A 22,844-nucleotide genomic window follows, 5' to 3' on the forward strand; every position below is an offset into this window, starting at 1 on the left:
TCACCTTGAACAAAACAGAGGTTCTTCTTCTTGGTCCAAACACTGCTAGAAACAAACTACCTAAATTAATGCTTAAACTTAATAACTTATCAGTTGCATCAGGTACATCTGTACAAAAAAAAGCCTTGTCATAATTGATCCTGATCTGTTCTTTGACACACAAATAAACAATATACCTAGAATACTGTAGCTTTCCTTATGCCACATCATCTGCCACCAGTTCCCCTCCTCGCCAACAGAGGTCTCACTCTCCTGCACACTGAGCCTGTAGCACACGCCTATGTTTCATTAAATGCCATTTTGTAGGATATTAAAGGGGCATTGAGACTATGTTCTGTGTGAATTCTTGTTTGGGTATATCCTAGATTTCTAAACATTGTGTTTCCTGTCTAACTTCTCTGGTTATGACCGCATGTTGCATTTTAGAGCACCGGATCCTGATTTTGGATTGTTTGCCTGCTATTCTGTGATGTCTTGATGGTTTTGAACACTCCCCTGTTATAGTTGATACCCCGTCTGGTTGTCTAAAAACCTGCCTCTGATTTATGCTGATCCTGTGTGACCTGTCACTGTTGCTTCTCTGCCTTGATCAGGTGCCCCTGCTCTCCTGGCTTTGGACCAGTTTGACCACCATGGAGCTTCCTGCTGTCCAAAGCTGTGCCTCACCTGCATGCCACTGACCCTTTTGATGATATTGCTGCTGTGCAGACATTGCTTCACTTGCCACAGCATTCTGAGCTTTTCTCAATTTCATACTAACAGATCATCATTGTAGGCTTCCAGCAGTAGCCACCAGTGGTGTACAGTAACAAAGTAAGCGTAAGTAAGTAGTTTTTTGTAAATAAATCTTAAACTGAAACTTTTTTTGTGTGTAAAAAGTGATTTCAGAGCCACTCGGTTCTACCTGATGGAACTCAAGTACATGATTTATGAACTTTGTCCACCGCTGGTAGTCACTGATGTTTGGATGTTTAGGGTGCCAGGCTCGAAAGATCCAGCTTCAGGCACAGCAGCTCTGATTCCCCATCTCCATACCCACACTGATGAACCACCTGTCTCCCTGTCTCTCCATCCCCTACACCCCTACCAGTGAACCAAGCCTGTCTCAAATTGCCCTTCTTAGGAACATGATACAAGCCTCACAGAGACACAAAGCCAAAGATCCATTATTTCTAGGTGTAAGAAATATATTCTTGAGAAAAATATTCTACATTAAAAGATTTAAATTTAATTATTGGAGATCATTTTATCCCTTCAGTGGTGATGCTGTACAGTGCTTAAAAACATCAGTTTTTCAAATGTCACATGATTATATTTGATTATGTACATAGAAAAGTCATGCACTGGTTATTATTTATTAATTATTAATGGAACTGACATAATGCCTGCTTACCTCAGGGGCTTCTATCTTGAAAGAGTGACCACATAATATACTACTGCAGTTTTTAATTAAACTTTCTATGATGCAGATACTTAAAATCATAACTCACTGACATGTGAACATTAGGGTTTTGCTTATAGTTTCAATAAAAGACATGAATACAGTATATTTTCTTTGTGAAATAATGAATACTAACAGATCAACATTGTAGGCGTTTGAGATTTCTAACAAGTACTTTAGAAGATGTAAATGAAAAACGTAAGAAGTAAAGAGTATTAGAGTATCTAGCATTTACAGTTATTTTACTAGACAGTCAAAATGATTCATTCATTCATAAATGATTGTTACTTGTATGCCCTGATAAGTTTTCTTAATTTTGATTTTAATATTTGTATGTGTTGTCTATTTTTATGTAGGCTTGTTCATGAATTTTGCTAGGTATGCATTTTTGTAACTGTTATTTTTATTATTTTTTTTTATGTAAGCTATTTGCAGTTTACTCTTAACAACAGATCACCATGACAGGAACAAGAGATTAAACAAGGCTTTTGGTGAACTCTGGCTCAGGTGATTTAATTTTTTTTTTCTTTCTGGTGGAAATACCATTGAGAAAAAGTAACAGTATTCAATTTCAGCAATAAGTACAGATTTTACTAAATAATGCTGAACTTTAGTAGCATCATTCAGTATATTCACTCACAAATATTTTCCACATGTATTTTACATTTTCCAAAGCCTTGCAGTATTGAATTTGATCATAAAACCTGTGGGCCGATCTATGCAAATTTCAGGTTATCAAACGTTCATTTTACTTAAAAAAGCCCTATTCCATTTAACCAATACCTAACAGGGGGTATTTTCTAGCTTTAAATCATTATATAAATCGCCACAGTTACAACTGCCCTGTATCCAGTGTTGTGGTATGACAAACAATGCTGTTTTTGTAGGCTTGTCTGGAATATTTCCAAACCTTTTTTTCACCCTAGTGGCCTGCCGTGGGGGACATCGCTGTCTCGTCGAGGAATCCCCCGAAGCCTAATTTTATTTTGGGCGGCCTCTTCCTGCAGGCGTACTGACAGTCTCACCAACAGGGGCTCCTATGTAGCAGAGCCTAGAAAATGCAGATGAACGATCGAGTACACAAATATGCTGGCAATGCCTCCTTGACTTCAGAAGGTTCTCAGAGACCACAGGAACAACAGCCTGCTCTTGCTACAACGCCAGTTTCTTTATAGCAGACGCCGGCGCTGTATAGCGATCATCAGTGACAGTTTAAGAAATTGAACAGTTTCTTGTTAGAAGCAGGCGTCGGAAATGAAGAACCCTCATGTAATCGTGGATCAGTGCAGTCCAACAGATGGAAATAAGAAGTTTAAACGAAAAGTTCGGGGTCCTTTTAAACGTGCCTTTGCGGAAAAGGACAAACATGATTCTAAAAAACTCGTCGATGCAATGGGACTTCTTGTGGATGAAGTTTATGGAAATATTTGCGAAAAAGGGCTCCAACACTTTGCTCCAGCCGGATCGAATGGAGAGCACATGCAACAGCCCGGTATTTTAAATACTGCTCTTGATATGAAAATGTATAGCTTGCCTTTAATAACTGGGAATATGACTGAAACACAACCTGGGTCGCTTTCCGAGGCAGCAGCTGAGCACAACAAAACATCGCCACCGGATACAGTCTTTGAGAGTCAGCAGGCGTTTCCAAAAGATTATGCTCCGCAGACGCGTATTGTGTTGTGCAAACGTTCTGAAAGGTCTCTGTCTTCAACCTCTCGGGCGTCCTACACCAACAACAACGCTGAGCCTATAGACTCGTCTAGGAAACGACTGGTAGAGCCGCCTGGCGTCGTCACAGAGATCAAAGCAATTCAGCAGACCCGAAGACTGCTGGCGAATGCTAGGGAGAGGACCCGGGTGCATACTATCAGTGCCGCTTTTGAGGCACTGCGAAAACAGGTATCCCCACTTTATTTACTAAACGCACAATATATTACTTTGCTCTGTGCATCTTCACCCCACTTCCATCAGAATAAGGTAGTTATCATCTTTTAGTCAAGTTATTTGCCACCTCTTTTAGGTGCCTGCCATTTCTAGTTAGTTTGTGTTAATCAGTTTGTTAATGTTATCAGTTTCTTTTGCTATGGTCAGCTCAGAAAGACTTCATTTACGGAATCTAGTGTAGCCTGCTTAAACTAGAGTGAAATTACACTCTGGCTGACTTTAACTGTGCACAGGATGATTCTGGTTGGTTAATGGGTGCTATTAAAAAAAAAAAGAGTTCCAGCCCCTAAAGAACATGGATACAATAAAACATCCCAAGCCTAACCTTAGCCTCATTTTGGTTGGTCCTATGAATAGGATTTGGGCCCAAAACTTGACCTTCTATCACACATTGGCCAAAGCATTCATCAGTCTATATTGCAGTAAAATCACTTCATCTAACAAGGAGTCAAAGAGTTTTTAATGCCATATAACATGTACTGAACAAAGGAGGTACTGTAGCAAAATATGAATTTTACATTACTTCACAGCACTTAGAAACAATGTCTACCCTAAAGGTACTCATCACACTGCAAGCAAGGAATGCCTGTAGCTTCTTTAAATCTGTCTGATGAGCACATTGCTGATCGATGCTGAGATACTAATTCTGCTGTACTTCTTAATAACTATATAATAATAATAATACTTTAAGCATTAGAAACTCTTAATATCTCATCCTTTGATGTTTATGTTTATTGATAGTTTTGTCATGGAGACTGTGGGGAATTCATTTATACTTGAGGATTTTTGTGTGGTGTCTATTTTACATGGTTGAATCACAATGATGTGACCTAGGTAGATGCCTGTGGAGTTAATTTTGTTTCAAAGGTATCAGTGTAAAAATTCTAAACCTCAACCACCTAAGTTGATTCTCCTTTTCGTTAGCCAAAGTTGTACTGCCTCAAATGTTCCTCATTGTGCAGACATATCTGTATGTATAAAGAATGATACACTGCAACATTTTCTACTTGAACATGTAGTTGTCCTAAATTGCTTCTTGAATACACATGAAAAGAAAGACAGAACTGTAGAAGTGCTACAGTATAATTACTGCTAGAGAATTAAGAAGTAAAGATTGCTCCTCAATAAATCCAATATAATTCTTTAGTATATCTTATGCAATGTTATTTTATTTGCAATATGAAAATGCACTTAGCAAGAGTATGTGACGGGCATAACAAATGAATGAATGCTACACGTTTCCACTGGTAGGATAATGGCTGTACCTGAAGCCATGTATGCTTGAGTAACCATGGGAAAGCTGTCAGAACCATGTAGAGAATGCATCAGACTCAGCGTTGCTAATAATTGGTATGCATGCCATTAGTTGTGGAGCACTTTTCTAATGAAACTGTCAGTCAAAAATTCAAGGTACATAGTACATGTGAATGTTTCTATGGCTGTGCAGTAGGTTGTGCTATGAAGATTGGAAATGTACTGTTTAAACACACTAGTAAAAAAAGCAGGCTAGACTGTCTATATATCATCTGTTCAACCATTCATCTAACCCAGGGGTGTCCCATCTTATCTATAAAGGGCCAGTGTGGCTGCACATTTTCATTCCAAACAAGCAGTATCACACTTGATTCTAACTGTTTATTGATCAGAACAGTTGATCAGGTGACCTGCTACTTTGCAGCCATGCTGGCCCTGCAGATCTGAAAGATTGGACACCTGCCCAGTCCACCTATAGAGCTAATTGTGTCAAAATAAAATCTACAAGCAATATATATATATATATATATATATATATATATATATATATATATATATATATATATATATACATACATACATACATACAGAGAGAGAGAGAGAGAGAGAGAGAGAGGGAGAGAGAGAGATTGAGAGAGAGGGAGAGAGAGAGTGAGAGACTATATTGGCAAAAGTATTCACTCACCCATCCTGATCAATAAATTCAGGTGTTTCAGTCACTCCCATGGCCACAGGTGTATGATATCAATATCTATGGCTGTGCAGTAGGTTGTGCTATGAAGATTGGAAATGTACTGTTTAAACACACTAGTAAATAGTTAAACAGCCTTATAGTTGTACAGCAAAGTCTTTAGGAGACTCTATACAATCTATTTAAAAATGCTATTGTTGTCATCTTTGGAATTTAAACTGAGTGCAGGCATCTAATGTTGATGCATAATTATTCATATAAAATTAGCTCGCTCTTTTTGCTTAAATGCCATATCTTCACTAGCAGAGAATTATTTTTATATTTGTAAGCATAAAGAAATGTATGCTTGCATATATAAAAAGAATTCTCTGCCTGTGAACATGTGGCATTTAAGCATAAAGACATTGTTTGCGTTTTTTAATGTCCAAAGTTGAAAACAACCAAATGGAGATACAAGGGTTTGTTCTGCAGCAAGATATAAGATATTCCAGTCCCCTGGTGCACTGTAACTGAAAGATGATTTTCCCAATTCAGTAAAAAATGTTATAACCTGACAGATCCAGGCATTAGAGCAGGTCTAGTAAACACTATACTTTACAGAGGGCACAGATTTGAGATAAGATGGCATTTGGCTGGAGAGCGCCCTATCGATAAAAACAAAATAAGGAGTTTCCCATCCCACAAGTAGAGCAACCACCCAACTTTTCCATAGAGTTTGCAGTGATGAACTGAATCTAGCGGTTTAAGGCTACTAGTAGACATGTGTCTATAGATTATGTCACCGTAATCTTGGATGGACAATGAGGTTTTCTCCATGATCCTCTTCCTAGTGTGCACTGTCTTATTCTGATATAAGTATTTTAGCTTTTGTCTACATTTACTGAATAGCTTATTATTGTACTATTTAAACTTTGTTAGTCTCTGAGGACATGTTATAATGTCCTGTGAAAAAAGTATGTCCCCAATTTCTTTTATTTTAGCACATTTCTCACACTTCAATGTTCAGATTACTTTTAATACAAGACAGAGATAATGCAGCACCAACACAATGCTATTTTTTAAATGATACCATTCATTAAAGGAAAAATACTGTTCAGCCCTACCAGGCCCTACGTGAAAAAGTAACTGCCCCAGTTAACCAAATTCAATTGACTGTTGGGTTTAAGTTTACTAGCCACACCAGGCATGATTACTGCCAGGTATGATTATTGATCTAAACATCACTTAAATAGAACCTGTTTGGCAATATGTTGCAGGCTAGAAAGTCTGAAAAAGCAACGGATGATGCCATGTTTTAAAGAGATTCAAATACCGATCTTCTTCTTATTCTTTCGGCTGCTCCCTTTAGTGGTCGCACAGCGGATCATCTGCCTCCATCTTGCCCTATCCACTGCTTCCTCTACTTTTACACCAACCATCTCCATGTCAACCTTCACTACATAATTCACATGCAAAGAGATTCAAATACAGATGCAGAAAAAAAAAAAACGAATCGAAATTTACCAATCTGGAAAGGGTTACAAAGCCATTGCTAAGACTCTTGGACTCCAGTGAACCACAGTGAGAGCCATTATACACAAATAGAGGAAACTTGGAGTAGTGAACCTTCCCAGGATTTCCCAAAATTTCACCAAGAATGCACTGACAACTCACCAGATCACAAAAGAACAAACACAAACATCTAGGCCAATGTACATGATTCCACAGTAAATAAGACACAGGGCAAAAATGGCATCCAAGAGAGAGTTGCAAGGCGCAACCCACTGCTGAACAAAAAACCACAAAGGCTTATCTCACATTTGCCAAAATAAATCAAGACTTTTTTGAATAATATTCTGTGGACTGATGGGTCAAAGGTGGAACTTTTTGGAAAACATGGGTCCCATTGTATGTATTGTAAATCTAACATCGTAATCAACCATAAGATCATCATATCAGCAGTCAAACATGGTGGTGGTAGGGTGATGCTCTGGGGCTACTTTGCTTCTGCAGGATCTGGTTGACTTGTCATTGATTGAACCCAGAATTCTGCTCTCTATCAGGAAGTCCTGAAGGAGAATGTTTGCTGTCAGTTCCTGACCTAAAGCTCAAATGCAGTTGGGTTATGTAGTAGGGCAATTATCCAAAGCACACAAGCAAGTCCACCTCTGAATGGCTCAAAAGAAACAAAATTAAGGTTTTGGAGGGGCCAAGTCTTGACTAGAATCCCATTGAGATGCAGTGGCAAGACCTTTAAGGGGCAGTTCACGCTTAAAATTCTATAAATGTCGCTGAATTAAAGCAGTTCTGCAAAGAGTGGGCCAAAATTTTAGAGGCCAGTCATGGGCTGGAGGTTAGGGACCCAGCCTTGTAACCGGTAACTCGCTGGTTTGATCTCCCAGGACATGACTGAAGTGCCCTTGAGCAAGGTACCAAACCTCTAACTGTCTCCTGGGCACAGTGGATAGGGCTGCCTACCACCCTGGGCAAGTGTGCTCATTGCCCCCTAATGTGTGTGCATTCACTAACATGTATGTGGCTGTATTATTGTATTGTATTAGTGTATTCCCTGTTGTAGGATTAATTAAGGGTGGGACAACCAGTTAATGAGCATTTACTTTTTTACATGGGTGCTACACATTTTGAATAAAGCTTTATCTTCATTAAATGGAATAATTATGGTCTTAAAAACACAAAATGATTGTTTTCCTGAATACAAAGAAGCCATAAGAGGTAAATGCAATGCAACTGCCCCCACTGACCATCACCAAGGATGATGTGGAATCTCACTCTGAGACTGAACAACTTGATGATTGAAGCTAACTAGCAGGCTAGCTTATCTGACTGTTTATATTATATATCTGTAAAGGTGTGTATCTGTAGGTGTGGCTACACATTTTCATTCCAAAAAAGCAGTATTACACTTGTTTATTGATCAGAACAGTTGATCAGGTGACCTCCTACTTTGCAGCCACCCTGGCCCTGCAGATTTGAAAGACTGGTCACCTCTGATCTGCCCAGTCCATATATATATATATACATATTCATATATATATATATATATATATATATATATATATATATATATATATATATATATATATATACTGCTAAAAAAATAAAGGGAACACTCAAATAACATATCCATAACATATCCTAGATCTGAATGAATGAACTATTCTCATTGAATACTTTGTTCTGTATAAAGAATGTGCTGACAACAAAATCACACAAAAATCATCAATGGAAATGAAATTTATTAACCAATGGAGGCCTGGATTTGGAGTAACACAAAATTAAAGTGGAAAAACACACTACAGGCTGATCCAACTTTGATGTAATGTCCTTAAAGTCAAAATGAGGCTCAGTATTGTGTGTGACCTCCACATGCCTGTATGACCTCCTTACAACGCCTGCGCATGTTCCTGATGAGGTGGCGGATGGTCTCCTGAGGGATCTCCTCTCAGACCTGGATTAAAGCATCCGCCAACTCCTAGACAGTCTGTGGTGCATTGTGGCGTTGGTGGATGGAGCGAGACATGATGCCCCAGATGTGCTCAATCGGATTCAGGTCTGGGGAACGGGCGGGCCAGTCCATAGCTTCAATGCCTTCATCTTGCAGGAACTGCTGACACACTCCAGCCACATGAGGTCTAGCATTGTCCTGCATTAGGAGGAACCCAGGGTCAACCGCACCAGCATATGTTCTCACAAGGGGTCTGAGGATCTCATCTCGGTACCTAATGGCAGTCAGGCTACCTCTGGCGAGCACATGGAGGGCTGTGCAGCCCTCCAAAGAAATCCCACCCCACACCATTACTGACCCACTGCCAAACTGGTCATGCTGAAGGATGTTGCAGGCAGCAAATTGCTCTCCACAGCATCTCCAGACTCTGTCAAGTCTGTCACATGTGCTCAGCGTGAACTTGCTTTCATCTGTGAAGAGCACAGGGTGCCAGTGGTGAATTTGCCAATCCTGGTGTTCTTTGGCAAATGCCAAGCGTCCTGCACGGTGTTGGGCTGTGAGCACAACCCCATCTGTGGACATCGGGCCCTCATACCATCCTCATGTAGTCAGTTTCTAACACATGCACATTTGTGGCATCCTGGAGGTCATTTTGCAGGGCTCTGGCAGGGCTCCTCCTGTTCCTCCTTGCACAAAGGCAGAGGTAGCCGTCCTGCTGCTGGGTTGTTGCCCTCCTACGGCCTCCTCCACGTCTCCTGGTGTACTGGCCTGTCTCGTGGTAGCGCCTCCAGCCTCTGGACACTACGCTGACAGACACAGCAAACCTTCTTGCCACAGTTCGCATTGATGTGCCATCCTGGATGAGCAGCACTACCTGAGGCACTTGTGTGGGTTGTGGAGACCGTCTCATGCTACCACGAGTGTGAAAGCACCACCAACATTCAAAAGTGACTAAAACATCAGCCAGAAAGCATAGGTACTGAGAAGTGGTCTGTGGTCCCCACCTGCAGAAACACTCCTTTATTGAGTGTGTTTTGCTAATTGTCAATAATTACACCTGTTGTCTATTCCATTTGCACAACAGCATGTGAAATTGATTCTTAAATGGACAGTTTGATTTCACAGAAGTTTGATTAACTTATATTGTGCTGTTTAAGTGTCCCCTTTATTTTTTTTGAGCAATGTATATATATATATATATATATATATATATAGAGAGAGAGAGAGAGAGAGAGAGAGACTGTATTACCAAAGTATTCACTCACCCATCCAGATCATTAAATTCAGGTGTTCCAGTCACTTCCATGGCCACAGGGGTATAATATCAGGCACCTAGGCCTGCAGACTGCTTCTACAAACATTAGCGAAATAATGGGTCGCTCTCAGGAGCTCAGTGAATTCCAGCATGGTACCGTGATTGGACGCCAACTGTGCAAGTACAGTTGTGAAATTTCCTCGCTACTAAATATTCCACAGTCAACTCTCAGTGGTATTATAACAAAGTGGAAAAAATTGGGAATGAACACAACTCAGCAATGAAGTGGGGGGTCACCAGATGCGGAGACGCATTTGGTGCAGAGGTTGCCAACTTTCTGCAGTCAGTCGCTACAGACCTTCAAACTTCATGTGGCTTACAGATTATTTCAAGAACAGTGCATAGAGAGCTTAATGGAATGGGTTTGCATGGCTGAACAGCTGCATCCAAGCACAATGCAAAGCATCAAATACAGTGGTGTAAAACGCCACCACTGGACTCTAGAGCAGTGGAGATGTGTTCTCTCGAGTGACGAATCATGCCTCTCCATCTAGCAGTCCGATGGATGAGTCTGGGTTTGGTACAGTATTTGTCTGACTGCATTGTGCCAAGTGTAAAGTTAGGTGGAGGGGGGATTATGGTGTGGGATTGTTTTTCAGGAGTTGGGCTTAGCTCCTTAGTTCCAGTGAAAGGAACTCATAATGCTTCAGCAGACCAAGCGATTTTGGACAATTTCATGATCCCAACTTTGTGGGAACAGTTTGGGGATGGCCCCTTCCTGTTCCAACATGACTGTGCACAAAGCAAGGTCCATAAAAACATGGATGAGCGAGTTTGGTTTGGAAGAATTTGACTGGCCTGCACAGCGTCCTGACCTCAACCCGATAGAACACCTTTGGGATAAATTAGAGCATAGTCTGTGAGAAGAATGGTCAAAAATTCCCATAAACACACTCCTAAACATTGTGGAAAACCTTCCTAGAAGAGTTGAAGCTGTTATAGCTGCAAAGGGTGGGCCAACATTATATTTATATTTTATATATATATATATATATACATACACACACACATATATAATTTGGTGTAACAGGAGCTTATCTAAACGTATCAAATGTAACAGCGTTACAATGCCGAAATAGAGGTTCATGGGTAGCTCAAAGAGACTTGCAGAGGCCACAATGTACAAATGTCTAAAATCTCAACTATACATTGTGCAAATCTGCAGATCTGTGCATCAAGCAAATGCAGCAATTATTTTCAAGCAATAAGATGATCTGTAGTATTAAATAATTGCATACTTTCAAATGCACGTTATGGCTATGCCATGCCACTTCTCACTGTAGTTAACCTTGTTTTTACAGGTGCCCTGCTATTCCTATGGACAGAAGCTCTCCAAGCTAGCTATATTAAGAATTGCTTGCAACTATATCCTTTCCCTGGCTCAACTTGCAGACCTGGACTACACACCAGACCACAGCAACATGAGCTTCAGAGAGTGTGTGGAGCAGTGCACCAGAACCCTGCAAGCAGAGGGTCGCTCCAAGAAGAGAAAGGTGAATAGATATCTGGAAGGTTTTTCAGCTTCTTATAGTAGGATGTGTGTGTTTACCAGTGGTGGATGGTAACTAATTAAATGTAATTAGTTACTGTACTTAAGTAGTTTTTTCTTGTATCTGTACTTTACTTAAGTATTTCCATTTTGAGCGACTTTTTACTTTCACTCCACTACATTTCAAAGTCAAATATCTTACTTTTACTCCACTACATTTTGAGAAATCTGTTGTTCCTTTTGGTTATGTATCCTTTTGGTGTGTATAAAAAGTGCAAAGCAAGAACACCAATCAGGGCACAGCGGTCACTTTGTTCTGAGCTTGTTTTGACCTGTTGGTCATACTAACCCAGTGCAAGCACACGGTTCAATGTCAGTGCAGCAGTGTAAAAATTTGGGAGCATATATGTCTACCTAAATGATGAAGCTAACCTAACTTTGTGTATATAGACCACAATATAGAATTATGTACACATACATGAACACTATTTCATTTTATAGTAACTTAGTTTCGGTTAGATTATGTTTATGAACAGAGACCTACAGATCAATATAGTAAAGGAAAACTTATTTGTGAACCTGAGTTTAAAGCAAGTTTTTCTTTCAGCTTGTAACTAAGTTGCAAATCAATCTTAAACCGAAACTTATTTTTTTTTGTAAAAAGTGATTTCAGAGCCACTCAGTTCTCCCTGATGGAAACTTATGCTTATGATCATTTTAATAGACCTCAGCATCACTAATTAATGATGTTCTATTAAAAGACTGGTTTACCAAGAGAGACACTGGAGTATTTTCACCTAAAATGAGTTCATGAAGCAACAGTCTTGTTACAAAAATGATAACAGGATATTAGGGCCATAATTAATCTTTTAGTACTTTTACTTTCAATGCTTAAGTACATTTGAAGGCAAATACTTTTGTACTTTTACTCAAGTTGAGGTCTAGAGTAAGGACTTCTATTTTTACTCAAGTAATATTTTACCTTGGGTATCTCTACTTTAACTCAAGTACATGATTTGTGTACTTCGTCCATCTCTGGTGTTTACTAAAAGCACAAAAAGTACCCAATGCATAACTCATGCTGGAGGCTTGTTATTGTGGCAGTAACAATGGTAACATTATGGCAAATGTGAACTGATAAAATCATGCACTACAGTGATGAAATTATACGCAATGTATCATAACAAGATTTCTTTAGAAGCTACTTAGATCAAACCATCACTTATCTGTCAACACACTTAACAGTATGAATCTCATATTTTTTGTGAACATCCAACATTACACCAGACATACCTGTGGTATATTGAAACCAAAAAGCATTTCATATTCAGTTATAATGATGTTTAGCAAATTCTTTATGGATTGATGAGAGTAGAAGCTTTCACAAAAGTTTTCACAAGTATGTAAGGATGGAAAAAAGTCATGGTTTTGTTGACTTTCTGAGATATCAACAGCAGTTCTTCTATTCACTGATCATTGGAAAATTTCTTGCTTGACTTCCTCTGTGGGCTTTGAGACAGTACATATCCATCCTTTTCCGGGCAGTTTCATCACATCTGTCTGCAATTTAAGTGTTAACAGTTATTTCAGCTTCAATTTAATGATCACATGCTTATTTTTCATAAAAATGCACCTTTTTAAAACATCTGGCTTGCTGGTACAGTTGTTTGTGGGCAACCATGCACAAATTATTGTTCATTTTCAAAGAAAACAAGTTAATATAGTACCTACAAGGCACTTCAATATGACATATTTCACAAATGTTGAATAGACGATTACCATCCATCCATCCATCCATCCATCCATCCATCCATCCATCCATCCATCCATCCATCCACTAAGCTGCTTCTCCGTCAGGGTCGCCTATCCCAGCAGTCATTGGTGACTATCCCACCTATCCCACCGCCCGATGACTAGACGATTACCATTTATTTGCTAAATGTAATATATTAGGAAAAAAACTAAAATAAAATCTATCATGTACAAAAGTTGATGTCCACCTCAGCTGATCCATTAGTGTTATTGTTTTGTAAGGTCCCAGAGCTTATTTGACTTATTAGGGCTTATTCCATGTCAGTTATAGACAACTCTGGAGCGTTATAAATTATGTGATCCTTTAAACATTTCAGGGTGTTGTGCATTCATAGGCTTAGATTTATATGGTTCCATACTTGTTAAACGCAACTTTAAGATATTAGAGATTTTATATTCAAAATAGCAAAACTATAATGTAGTACAATTCACTTTTTTAATCTTAACAAAGTCAATACCTTGAGATAATTTTGTCCACTAAATGTTAAAGTTCAAAGACGGACCAAAAGATCTGTAGGACAGATAACAGATAGAACCTTTTAATTCTCTCATTAAGTTGGCTTGACAAAGTAGTCAACTACTGTTATTCTACAACCATAAATCTCTACAAGATCGTAGAGCCATTACTTGAATAACACACTTGTTTTTTGGGACCGAACTCACGTATGGTTTTTGAACTCAAACACAAGTTTTTCCCCATATGAATTGAATGGTAATATGTTAAGAAAATTCAAATGGCAGTGTTCTAGCAATACCTTAGCAACCACATGGGATACCACAGCAGTGGCCTAATTAGACCTTAGTAACCACTAAGAATAGCACAGCAACAGCTTATCAACACCTTAGCAACTATGTGGGATACCCTAGTAATGGCCTGAAAACACCTCAACAACCACCCGAGATATCACAGCAACAGCCTAGCAGTGCTTTATCAACCACCAAGCAATGCCCTAAATCCTAGCTGAAATACCATGACAACCTCATAGTAGCAACTACCTAGAATTTTTAAACCCAGTTATCAAAAACAATTAACTGTCTTCTGCAACTGCTTTAAAGTGTTTTTTGCTGGCTTAGTCAAGCAATCTTTCTTTGTTTAGAATAGGTTCCATCTTCAAAATAAAAACCCAGACAGGATTGGAAATTTCATTTACATACTCTCTTGTCATAAATACTTAAAACACTTGAACAGTTGGTATATTCATAGGCATTCAATATCATACAGTTTAGTACACTGTATGCTTGTTTTATTTTCAAGTATTTGAACAGGTGTCATGAGCCATTACATTATCAACAGTATGTTGATTAAAAATACATCCAGATAAGAAGTATCCCATGCATACTTTCATAAATCTATTGTGCTACATACATACATATATGTGAGAAAAAGTAGTAAGATGAATCACATTTGCACATTGTTTTATATAAGAAGGTTAAATCTACTGCGCTACGTTTTTTATGGTGGGGAAAGCAGTGTGAAGAAACAAGAGCATCCAGCATTTTAATTTCTTAATATATATTTATGTACCATTTTCTAATAATTCAAATTTGGATAAACTAATTCTATTGTTCTGTACAAAATTTAATTGTTTCTCCTTGTCAGTTTCTCATCGTCACTGTTAATTCCCAGCAGACACCATTTTAATTTGATTAGTAGTACCTTTATAAGCATACTTGTTAGATGCAGAGCACCTGTTTAGCAGATTGAAGACAATGTACTCTTTGTTTCCAAGCAATATTAAGAAATTGTATAATACTTTGTGAATCAGTTCCTTGTATAGTTAGTTGTTCAGCCACACTGGTCTGTCTGAAGTATCATTACAGCACTCAAGATATTCAGTTCCTTTGAATGAAGTTTATGACACAGCAAGCCATGTCAACTGGACCTGAACTTCCTCCAGTGGTCCTACAGGTCTCTACTCTCAAGAAGATGAATGAGCAGTATTTTGATTTATAAAGATCTGAGCAGGATACTTTTGGTGTTTTTCCCCCCACTGTTTTTTTTTCAGTAGGAAACACTTGGATCTTCTGCATTTGTTGTCTACATTGAGTGCATTTTAGAAGAAATGTACTGAGAAATGTGTCAGATGAGGAGAGTACAATGCGCATGTACAAACATATCTGTACTCTAAAAGTTTTGGAATCATTGCAAGCAGTTTTGCAAAAAAGAGTGAAGAGCTCTAGATCTAGATTTTCTGCTCCATGTGTGTGTTAATGTGCTTTCGTCGCATAAGCACATTCAGAGGGAAACTGGTGCGCCTCCCCCGCCCCCTGGCAGTCCCAGACACCAGATGTTTGCAACGCTAGCTGGGAAGTCCTGCTGGCGCCACTCAGGGCAGAGGGCAGGGTAAAGGCACGCGAGCTGGAACCAGAAGAACTCACTCACTGCAGGAATTGGCACATTCCCCAGTGCAATCTTGGCTGCCTCCCCAGTTCTCCCTAAGCCATCTGTTCTAAAAAAACACTTTGGAAAAAAAAAAAACACTGATCATCACTCTCTCTCGATACAGCACTAAGAAGCAGCTGTTACAGAGGGGAAGAAGGAGGGGGCAGGCCTGAAAGAAATCCTTTTGTCAGAGAGAGCCAGTGAGTCTGAGGGGAAAGTTTCTGAAGAGGAAAAAAATGTTTTGGCAGAGGAAACTGATGAAAGGCATTCAGAGTCTGCTTAAGCTGTTCTAAAGTGAAACATATGTGGATTTTGTCATTCTGGCTTTTTCACTCTTCAAGCTCTTTAGAAAAGTAATGCATATTTAATGTGTTCATTTGTAGATGAAATTATGTACTACTAAAAAAAATTTTTTAATCACACATGCATTACAACTCACAAATGCTTCTCTCTGTACAGGAATAAAATGAAGACTTTGGAGAATTTTTCCACAGTAGGATCGTGACAAGCCTTATTCTACATGTACACTTGGAGCTCTATGCTTGAAATGACTCAATATAAATACAATGATTGCATTTTTATACTAGATTTTAAATAAATTAGTGTAGTAGGTTACACAGACATGGTTCATGACTAATAAAATATTCCAGTTAACATGCAGACTCTCGTTGAGCCAGAATACATGCACCACAAACATATGCAACTTAAAAGAACACACCATATCATCTTTGTAATTGTTTAGACCTAAGACTATAGATGATTACAGAACTGTAAACTGTAAATTACAAAACCCATGATATATGTCTTGATTTCATTTTGCATTGTAACTTTTTTCTCAACATATTTTAGCCATATCTTAATATCGTATGCATATGACATGTTTATAAATTATTAATGTATGTAATTGTTTAATGGTTCAAGAATGCTTGTGTCAGCCTCAATTTGTTTTGTGGCATCGCAAATGTGGAACATTGTCCATTGATTTCGTATTTAGTTTTTTTTTTTTTTTAAAAAGATCCCAGAAATATGTCAGCATATTTTGGACTCTTAGAAATTATTTCCCCTTGTCGTCAATAGGCATAAGTGTTTTGACAGTCAACATTGTTATTTTGCACAAGAACTTTATATGAAAAACATTTGTGTTTTTTTGAATTACAACAGTTCCACCAACTTTAGGGTGGTTTTGTAAACTTTTATTGCTGCCATTTGCTGTTTGGATGTGTTTGCTTGAATGGCAAAACTATAAAGTAAAGTACTGTTCTTGGGTTATGTTCAGTTTTATTTAAAATTCCAGCCATCTTCTTCAGGAAGTTTCCAGCTCTGCTCTTGCTTGTTTGGCACAGCATTAAACAAAAGAGGCAATTCCAGAGAAGTAGCAGTGCACTACTGCTGTTCATTATTGGACGAACACGTTTATCAGTAAACTAGTGTGCCTTTATTACAGAACATTATCATGATAATTGTCTTTTTATAACAGTTTACAATATTATCACAATATTGCATAGAAAAATATTTTTATTATTATAAAGATACATTCTGATGTCATGTTTTAAATTAGGAGTATATGTGTGCAATATTTACAATGCAACAATCAAATCAAAAATAAACATTAAAAGCTGTCCACATATGATGCTTACTGTGTTATCATACAAGACTTTTAAGAGTCAGAACTGGAGGTAAGAACCCTTGTAACAGATTTTATGATCTTTATATGTTCCAGGTTTACAGTGAATCATTTACTTAATGTTCCATCTTAATGCTGCACTGCTGGATTGGTCTGTTAGCTCATTAGAAATCTGTCAAACTGCTTGTTTGCTTTCATGTCCTGTTCTTAGGGTGTCCTGTTCTTCTTCAGTTACACATAGTTTGTGACTGTATTCGTGAGACTGAGTATTTCTTCTTCTCTAAGCTGGGTGGGATGTGACCCATATGGAAAAGATGTTCCAAATGTATTGGTCAAATACATTTTTGTAGTGTATGAAAATGCCAAAAATGTATTTGTCAAATACACAACCCCATTTACAAAAAAGTTGGGACACTGTGCAAAATGTAAATAAAAACAAAATTCAATGATGTGTAAATCAATCAAACCATATATTTCATTGATCATAGTACAAAGGCAACAAATCAAATGTTGAAACTGAGAATTTTTCATAGTTTTTTTGAAAAATATATGCCCATTTTGAATTTGATGGCAACAACATGTTACAAAATGTTGTGACAAAGGCATGTTTACCACTGTGCTGCATCACCTCTACCTTTAAAAACACTGAGGAGACCAACTGCTATAGTTTTGAAAGTGAAATGTTTTCCCATTTTTGCCTAACATGGGGTTTTAGCTGCTCAACAGTTCAGTGTATCCTTTGTCGTATTTTTCATTTTATGAAGTGCCAAATGTTTTCATTGGTGAGAGGTCTAGATTTCAGGCAGGTCAGTTTAGTAGCCAGACTCTTTTAATACAGAGCCAAGCTGTTGTAATACATGCAAAATGTGGTTTGACAAGGCCTTCCCTGAAATGGATGTTGTCTGGATAGCAGCATACAGTATGTTGCCAGAACATGTATACATCGTTTAGCATTAATGGTGCCTTCACAGATGTGCCAGTCACCCATGCCATGTGCACTAATGCCCCTCTATACCATCATAGATACTGGCTTTTGAACTGTGCACTAATAACAAGCTGAGTGGTCTTTAACCCAGAGGACACAGTGTCCATGATTTCCAAAAAGAAAAATTAAAATGTCAGTTTGTTGGACCACAGGACACTTTTCCACTTTAAAAGTCCATTTTAAATCAGCTTAGGCCCAGAGAAGGTGGCAGCATTCCTGAATCTATGATTGCTTATTTGCATTTATGTTTTTATTTGCAATTTTCAATGTCCAGTTTTTGGAAATGGGGCTGTATTTTTAAAATGCATTTTAAACATATTTTCCAAATGTATTTATCAAATATGTTTTACCATGTATGAAAATGACCTAAATGTATTTGTTAAAAAATATATTCTTTCAATTATATGTAACAATGTAATAAAGGTTACAGATATAATTAAATATACATAAACTAAATGAATGTAATAATGTCTGTGTTTAAAGGTGCTCACACAAAATGTACACAGTGTATCAATACCTACAACATTTGACTTTGCCAGGTTTATTTGCTAATGAAAATTGGGATACTGGAATACATATTTATTACAATAGTCACTCCAATCAGGAAAGTGCGTTTTGGCTTTTTTCATGCATTTTCAAATGTATTTGATAAGCACATTTACATACTTTTATTTTGTTATAGTACATTTGTATGTTTATATTTCTATATTCTATATTTCTGTGTCACAGATTAACCACCATACTTCACAGTGAAGTACAAACAACCCTTTCAAACAATGTATGGTTATGTGGGTGACACCTCATTGTAGTTTTGGAGACCTGATGTTAGCAATTCCCCAGCTGTGATCCGTGGAGATTCTTTTGCCTCTTGAATCATCCTCTTCACTGTGTGTCAAGATAGACAAGTAATTTCCCTGGCAGATTCTTCTTAAAGGCTCACCCCAGTATTTTTACTCCTTACTCAACACGTTAGCAGGAAGTATGTGATCATTTTCATACTTCCGAAATTGAACCTAATCTGTAGTGCTTTAAGCTGTAGCCTGTTAGGTTCAGCTAATGCAAGTGCACGGTGCCTCCTGCTGCAGTACAAACTAGGTTCTAGTGAATTGATGATTAAAAACACCAGTTTGAAACATATAAACACATACCTAAGAGCTCATATTTGAATGACTGGTGCTGAAGTGACAGAAAGATTAAAAAACTGATATGTGGTGCTTTGAGCTGTGCACTGCTGGATGACACTAATGCTAATGTAGCTAGTTATTCGGTTACAGATGCAACCCACCACAATACAGTAACAAATGTTTCAGTAACAGATGCTCGAATAACACCTGTTTAGAGGACAAAGATGAGAGTATGCAGAGAGACTGGAGTTGGAGTGACAGACAGGAATCAGGCATGTTTTATGGTGGGTGGTATGTGCATGGGTATTATCCTGTTAGCCACTCGCTTGTATATTTTTCTTGGGTATTTCCTGGTTCTGAATTTGCGGTACATAGATGGAAACAGATACTGTAACCTAGTCTGGTAAAGCACAGAACAGAACAGCCCAGTATGGCCCTGAGAACCATTTGGCTGAATAGTGGAAAAGCGGCCTAGGTGTCAGGGATAATGTACTATTTATTTGTTTATTTGTATACAGCGATCAGGCTTAACTTATTTCTACGCTCATTGTGCATTTTATCTGCACAACTTACTCTGTAGGTGCACTTTGTAGTTCTACAATTACAGACTGTAGTTCATCTGTTTCCCTGCATACATTGTTAGCCCCCTTTTATCCTGTTCTTCAGTGGTCAGGACCCCCATGGACCCTCACAGAGCAAGTACTATTTGGGTAGTGGATCATTAGCAGCACTGCAGTAACACTGATGTGGTGGTGGTGTGTTATTATGTTTTGTGCTGGTATGAGTGGTTCAGACACAGCAGTGCTGCTGGAGTTTTTAAACACTGTGTCCTCTCACTGTCCACTCTTAGTCAAAAAAGTCAAAAACGATAGCTTATCTGCTGCTTCAAGGTTTGTGTTGGTCATCCTCTAGTCCAGAGGTCACTAATAGGGGGACCGCGGTCTGAGTCCGGACCCAGACGCTGTCCTATGTGGACCTGGGCCTCTAACCAATAAATGATTAATTTCGACGGGGTGGTTCTATTTTAATCGGCGTAACTTTTCTAGCATTTACGGTACTGCGTTAGCGGCCCAGGAAACTCACAGACCAATCACATGCGTTTTAAAAATCACAAGTGATTTTCTAATTTTGCTATTTTTTTGTTGCTTCTGTAGTCATTCTTTTGCCTGATTTTAGAAGAGGTCATTCACCTGCACTTTCTATGGGTCATCTGATTTGGAGGGACAGGTTTTCTGACTACATAGTCACACCCACTTCAAGAGCTGTGATTTTCCTTGAACATGGCAGAGCATTTTATACTGAGTGTAGTCCTGCCAGACAGGATTGAACAGATATGTCTGTCATTATTAACAATTTTGGTCATATTTATTGATGTAACAAACACACAGCATTAAGGTAGCACTGGCATAAGCACAGTTAAGAGTGAAAAATACCAGTTATTACTGCCAGCTATGAGTTACTGCTGCCATGAGACAGCTGATAGGCATTAATGTTTTATCACTAGGAAGGCAAAAAAGTGTCACAAAAACCACATGTCATGGTTGTTCATTCTGTTCTAGTATTAATAAAGACTTTTATATCAGTCTCTTCTTGTTTCTACCCACAGTGTCTCTGTGTCAGTCACTGAAACTGGTTTTGTATCTCACCATGCCCATTTACAGAATGCTGCTGCTCCAAAACACTGTCTTTACATTATTGCAGTCAACTAACATCAGATATTTAAGTGGTTTAATTCCATTACTTACACTGCTCTTCTAGTTAGACCTAGAGGACACACCTAGGCTAGTTGGTGCTAGCAGTTGCAAACTCAAAAGGTAATACTTCTTCGTCCATTCATAAATGAAAAAGTTTATGCTTGTCTAAGCCCAAAACAACAGTTATATCTATTTAGACAATGTTGACATAGAACCCATAAAAATGTGTTACAATAATAATTTAAAAGAAATAACAAATTAAAACTCCTAATGTCAGATTTGCCAATACAACACTGCACTCATAGTAGCACTCAGTATGACATGAACCGCCATGCTGGGGGTGGGTCATGCTGAGTGGCTATGTGCTCAGAAGACCTGTCACTCCTAATTAGTTGACCAGTAGAAAGTACAGGTAAACACCCTCTTCTAAGACCCACCTGTTAATAAGTGCCAAAAATCAAAAGCAAAAGAAAAATTTCAGAAGCAAAAGAGGCAGCAAAAAATGCATCAGCAAAATTAACCAATAGAAATAAATGAAAGCAAAAACTGATAAAATGAGTAATAAATATACCACTGAATGAGTAAAAAAGAGTAGAAATCTTTTTGAAAAAATAAGTCTGACTTATTTTATGACAGTTTAATATTTTGCTAGTGGATTTTCTAATTTTATTTGAAACTTTTGGCACAGAATTAACCCCATGAAAGGAAGGACTCATGATATAAAGCATACCACATCATCTATTAAAAAAGTGGATGCAGTGTTATGGCATGGGCAGGACAAACGGATAATGACAAAAAACAAATCATGAAAGCAATCCAAGAGATTTTTAAGGTCAAGAAATGGAATGTTCTGCAATGGTCAAGTCAGTCACCTGACCTAAACCCAACTAAGCATTCCTTTCACTTTCTGAAGACAAAACTGAAGGCAAAAAGACCCACAAAGTGCAACTGAATGCAGCTCAGTTAAGGCCTGGAAAAGCATCTCAAGAGAGGAAACTAAGCATTTGGTGATGTCCATGTTTTCCAGATTCAGGCAGTCACTGACATCAAAGGATTCACATCCAAGTATTAAAAACTATTTTTGTATTTAGAATTATGTTCATTGTTAAACCCCTTGAGCTACTCTTCAATCACATCTTGTCTGCTTCATTCAGAGAGAGAGAGAACATGCAAGTAAATTGTAAGTAAATTCTGTACCGAATCCATAACAATAATCTCTTCAGCTACACTTCAGCCCTTGGTATAAAAGAATTGAATATATTGCTCAATAACTTCAAATTATAAAACAAATTACAACAATATAAAACAAATGCCTTTCTTCTATAGACAAAGTCTGGTGATCATATGAGTAATGTCATAAGGCAAGCAAGACCAAAACCCAAAGCTACCATAAAATTTACAAACATTGGGCCTCATTCAACATTATCTTCCTAAGTTTTTATCTTAAATTTTTTCAAGAAAGGTCCTATAAAAAATTCATGATCTGCTCTTAAACTGCAGAATTGTTCACACCTTTGTGCTCTTGCATGTGTTTAGATTTGGCTCTTATCCAAGAACAAATTTCAAATAGAAAAATGTTCTTGAATGTCAGAATCTTAATGAAAACTGCACAAGTGTGTTTTAAGAAATGTCTTCTTCAA

At 38.1% G+C, this 22,844-nt stretch overlaps 1 protein-coding gene across 1 annotated transcript; it reads left to right on the forward strand.

Moving 5' to 3' along the window:
* Positions 1 to 2,383: 2,383 nt before the first annotated feature.
* atoh8 (atonal bHLH transcription factor 8) lies at positions 2,384 to 17,842 on the forward strand. Its single transcript, XM_017713394.2, has 3 exons — positions 2,384 to 3,343; positions 11,395 to 11,586; positions 16,237 to 17,842. Exons 1-3 carry the CDS (start codon positions 2,696 to 2,698, stop codon positions 16,240 to 16,242), a joined length of 846 nt encoding a protein of 281 aa, XP_017568883.1. The 5' UTR covers positions 2,384 to 2,695; the 3' UTR covers positions 16,243 to 17,842.
* Positions 17,843 to 22,844: the final 5,002 nt, after the last annotated feature.

The sequence above is a fragment of the Pygocentrus nattereri genome, chromosome 8, assembly GCF_015220715.1.
Source record: "Pygocentrus nattereri isolate fPygNat1 chromosome 8, fPygNat1.pri, whole genome shotgun sequence".
NCBI lineage: Eukaryota > Metazoa > Chordata > Actinopteri > Characiformes > Serrasalmidae > Pygocentrus > Pygocentrus nattereri.